Source organism: Tupaia chinensis, unplaced genomic scaffold (genome assembly GCF_000334495.1).
Source record: "Tupaia chinensis unplaced genomic scaffold, TupChi_1.0 Scaffold000235_1, whole genome shotgun sequence".
In the NCBI taxonomy this organism is placed as follows: domain Eukaryota; kingdom Metazoa; phylum Chordata; class Mammalia; order Scandentia; family Tupaiidae; genus Tupaia; species Tupaia belangeri.
In genome coordinates this window covers 224207-229076 of record NW_006159713.1, presented here as the reverse complement: position 1 = coordinate 229076, position 4870 = coordinate 224207, and the positions used below count along the sequence as shown (strand labels likewise).

Genomic DNA, 4870 nt, shown 5'->3' with positions numbered 1-4870 from the left:
AGCAGGAATCCTCTTGGGTTGGTATAGCAAAAATATTCCCTGACCTCTGGTTTCCTTGTAGTCATTTTCTGTTCATGGGTCTCCAACTTAGTCCGTGTTGTATTCTGAGTTGAACTCAATGTCTTTCCTCCATTACAAAACTCTATTGGAATAGTCTCCCTGAATAAAGTCTACCTTATTGTCTTTCAAAATTTTTTCTTTTATACACCAGAGGAAGCATGTGTTCACCAAAGAAAGAGCGAGAAAGCACTCCCCTCTGTCCCCTGCAATGAGACATGGTTATGCCACAATCCCTTTTCCTACATTTCTCCATCTTGTTGGGATTTGGGTCATTCACACACATGTGCCTGGTGTGTTTCTTAAGTCACCAGAACTGGGATTCAAACCACATAGTGGGCCATGTGCTGTCTGGCTCCCTTAACCACCAGGCCATGGGGCCTTACCTTTTTTCACAAGTATCATACAATATTTCTCTTCAATACCTGGAGCCACCAGAAACTGGAAGAAACAAGGGAGAATTTTTTCCTAGAGCCTTCAAAGGGAGCATGGCCTTTGTATCATATTTATTTCAGATTTCTAGGCTCCAGAACTGAGAGAATAAACTGCCTATTTTTTTTTTTTGAGAGGTTTTTCGCTATAGGGTGCGTGTGCTCGCCAGACAGACAGAGAGAGACAGAGAGACAGAAAGCCACCCCCCCCCCCCCCAGGGGGGGGGGCCATGCCACAATCCCTTCTCTTCCATTCTCTTCTCGGGATCTTGGGCATGCATGCACACGTGCCCGGCATGAGTTTTAAGCCACCGGGTTCAGGATGCGAACCGCAGTCGACTACATGGGAATCCAGTGACATAGCCATTACGCTAACTGCTGGTCCCAGAATAAACTGCTTTTTAAGTAAGCTAGTTAGTGAAGCCTGAGGAAAGGTATACAACTACTCTCAGAGAAGAAGATATCTGAAGAGTGATGTTCAAGAATTTCAGGAGAAGGGATAGATTTTCAGGGTTAGGGCATGGTAGGGCTTGCCCATTTACAAATGTGTTTCTTTCTTTTTTTAAGAAAGATGTTTTGCTATAGGGCATATGTACTTGCTGGAGAGAGAGAGAGAGAGAGAGAGAGGGAAACCAAGAAATCAAGAAATCATCCCCTGGGGGCAGGGTGGGGGGGATGGCCATGCTGCAATCTCTTCTCCTCTCAGGATTTTGGGCACACATGCACATGCACCCAGCATGAGTTTTAAGCTGCCAGGTCTGGGACTCAATGTGGTCGACTACATGGGAGTCCATCGATGTAACCATTTCACCATCTGCTGGTCTCAAGAGATGTGTTTCCGAATCATACCTGAGACCTTCTTCAAGGTACTCAAGCCCATTCCTTGATTTGGAAGAGACTTATTCTCACCCTGTCTACCCCATGGTTGTCAGGAGCCAGTGATTATGAGAATATGTCATATTCATGTGCTCAAGTCACTTTGAGAACATCTTCCTGGATAGAGGGACACAGGCCACGATGTACTAGGTCGTCAGGAAAGTCAGAACATTTTATTTTTTTTTTTGAGAGGTTTTTCGCTATAGGGCGCGTGTGCTCACCAGACAGACAGAGAGACAGAAAGCGAGAAATCACCCCCCAGATGGCCACGCCACGCCGCAATCTCTTCTCCTCCATTCTCCTCTCGGGATCTTGGGCATGCACGCACACGCGCCCAACCTGAGTTTTAAGCCATCGGGTCCAGGACGCGAACTGCGGTCGACTACATGGGAGTCCAGCGACATAGCCATTACAGTAACTGCTGGTTCCCAGAACATATTTTTCTAAGCAAAAATGCTTCATGACTTTCCCGACAGCCCAATACTTTTCCCAGTGTGTCTAAGGGTGTGTGGTTGTGCTGGAGGGGGACAGGGAGTAATTAGGACAGGCTTTTCACATAGAAGGGTAACTTCACTGGGTGCTTTCTGGAATCTGTGGCTGATTGTTTCTTGCCCAGGGAGGTTGACTGTCTTGTCTCATCCCTGACACCCTTTGTTAGTGTATGGGAGGAAAACAAAACATTTTCCCTCTATCTTTTTTTTTTTTTTAATAATTATTTTATTTAACTTTATTTATTTATTTTTCTTTTTTTCACCTTGATAAAATCCTTGCTTGTAATTTAGAACCCCTGGACTTCATACACTGTTTTCATAAATCAAGTAAAAATAAATGTATTGGATGAAAGAATATGGTATGCCATGCCAACCAAATTAAAATTTCATTCTACTCATGTTATTCGCCATATAAACAAACATAAATGACATGAAATAGGAAAAACACCAGGACTTCCTAAACTTGAAAAACTAAGAAACTAAAGAAAATTCTTTTAAGAAATACAGAAAGAAAAAATTTTTTTAATGTGGCTAATATGCCCTCCTTTGGCATTAAGACACATTTTTGTTTGTTTGTAACCTTAATATAGCCATATTTTCATTCTTCATAAAAATCAAGACTCCCAATAATAACGGTGTATCACTATACTAATTTTTTCAAAATGCACCACTAAAAATGTCTTATACACACCAATTTCTAACCTCTTAGAATATTCTGTGCAATAGATTTTAATCACTGGAATGAATTGCTCAGAAAAGCAGCACTGTCTCAATGGTGATATGATTTGGTAGTCAACACTCCTGTTTTCCAGTAAAAAGGAGATTTCGTGAACACACTGGGATCCTGTTGTTTCATCGATCAAGAGAACGTTTCTGAGCAGCTTCTGAGCAAACATTTCTTAAGAGGTTGATGACAGATCTGGGGTCTTCACTTCTCATAATGGCACTGCCAGACCCAATCATGTTAGCTCCCGCCTCTGCACATTCATGGACAGTTTCAGGCCCTACTCCACCCTTGACCTCTATATCCAAAGATGGGAACTGGGTCCTCAACCAATGAACCTTTGGCATCATATCTTCCATAAATTTCTGCCCTCCAAATCCAGGCTCCACCGTCATAACCAAGGCCATATCTATTTGGTTAGCCCATGGTGCCAAGTATTCAACTGTAGTTCCTGGTTTGATGGCAAGGCCAACCTTCATCCCATTCTCCCAAATGTCTTTAATCAAAGTGCCTGGATTCTCAGTAGCCTCAAGGTGAAAAGTGTATTAATTGGCTCCTGTTACAGCCATTGGCTTTACCCGCTGCTCTGGCCTGGATACCATCATGTGCATGTCAAAGAAAGGGTCCTGGCCTAGCTGCTTTTCGGAGGCTTTCTACCACAGGGTGACCAAAGGTGATGTTGGGAACAAAAAGCTGGTCCATTACATCCAGGTGCAGATAATCAGCCCTAGAGTATAGCATCTGGAGGCACTCGGCCCCCAAATTGGCAAGATCACTGTTGAGGATGGACGGGTCAATCTTGCAGCCCAATGCCATAGTGCTAGTTCCCTACAGCCAACTTTATTTATTTATTTTTAGTTTAACCAGATAGGGAGAGAGAGAGAGAAAGAGAGAAAGCAAGCCGCCAGGTCTGGGACTCGAACCACTGTGGGCCATATGGGAGTCCAGCACACTCAACCTCTACTTGACATACTTGACACCCCCCCCCCATTCCAGTCTATCTTATGTTCATTAGCTGGGGCCTTAAAAATAAGACTGATAAAAGACAGATTAACAAGAGAAAAACAAATAGAAGTTTATTAACACACACACTGTGTGCACACGCACATAGGAGGACTTGGTTACGAGTTTCTCTAAGGCAGGGACAGAAGTGGGGGCAGTGAAGAGTTCAATGTATGGCATATACCCACACTAGGGTATATGGAGAATCTTAAGGGAATATTCAATTTTAGATAAATGCCGAAACAAAAGAACTTTGAGTTTTTAGGGTGGCAAATTGTGGGAAAGTAAATATTTGGGGGAAATTAATGGAAAATACGACCCAGTTTGTAAGCTTTGTTACATAGATCCCTGTGTCGCCCTCTCTGGGTTGATAAGGGTCTAGCACTGTCTCCAGTGATTAACTTGTGTCCTTCCTGGCAGATGGGGAAAGGGGACATCTTTATAAATGTATGTCTTGTTTTTAGGCAATTAAGGGGAGACAGAGTTTTTCTTGTATCTGTTTCTTCTCAATTGTCCAAAGCTTAAAATAATCAATATGCCAAAGCGCATGTGTTGGGGCAGCATATTCTTCTACCATTAGATAGAGTAAAGAGCATCGTATCCCTAGGAACTGGTTAACATGAGGCATTAAGTGGCAGCAGCAGGACGGGACCTTGCGTGGTGGGCTGGGTCTGGTCGGTGGCATGGAGGGGCCGCAGGCCGCTGTGGAGAACGTCTTCCTGCACAACTTCAGCGCGCGGCTGTGGGAGCAGCTCATCCACCTTCACTGCACGCTGCTTAGCGACTCCGCCCTTCTTGTAGGTGGGCACCACGCTGCACCTGCGCCCCACGCTGCACCTGCGCCCCACGCTGCACCTGCGCAAACTCGACGGGCCCATGTGCAGCTGTTTTGATTCCATCCCTGTGTCCAGCTCTCTCCTTAGAGACGCTTCCCACACGACTTCCACTGGCCTTGCCCAGCGCCTAGCCAGAAAGACCAACAAACAGGCCTTTGTCAGCTATAACCTTCCAAACACAGACGGTAACTTTGCATTACTTGCAGAGAACAGGATCAAGGAAGAAACGGAGGCTTTTCCGAAAAAGTTCTAGCTGAGTGGCAGAAGTGAGAATTTGTAATTAGGTATGATACACATGTCAATGAATGGATTGAATTTCATTTTCCAAAGTTAAATAAAATAAAATAAAATAAAAATGAATTAAGCGACAGCAAAGAAATAGCATTAGGGGCTAGCTCAATGGCCTAGTGGTTAAGCAAGCAGGATTTCACATGTCTGACCACAGTCTGATCC

The 4870-nt window shown here is 44.2% G+C and overlaps 1 protein-coding gene and 1 pseudogene across 1 annotated transcript; one reads left to right on the top strand and one right to left on the bottom strand.

The window, feature by feature from the left end:
• Window positions 1-2663: 2663 nt before the first annotated feature.
• LOC102475058 (ribulose-phosphate 3-epimerase-like) lies at window positions 2664-3395 on the bottom strand (annotated as a pseudogene).
• Window positions 3396-4264: 869 nt separating this feature from the next.
• Window positions 4265-4670, top strand: LOC102474643 (proteasome assembly chaperone 4-like). Its single transcript, XM_006148375.1, has 2 exons — window positions 4265-4385; window positions 4426-4670. Exons 1-2 carry the CDS (start codon window positions 4265-4267, stop codon window positions 4668-4670), a joined length of 366 nt encoding a protein of 121 aa, XP_006148437.1.
• Window positions 4671-4870: the final 200 nt, after the last annotated feature.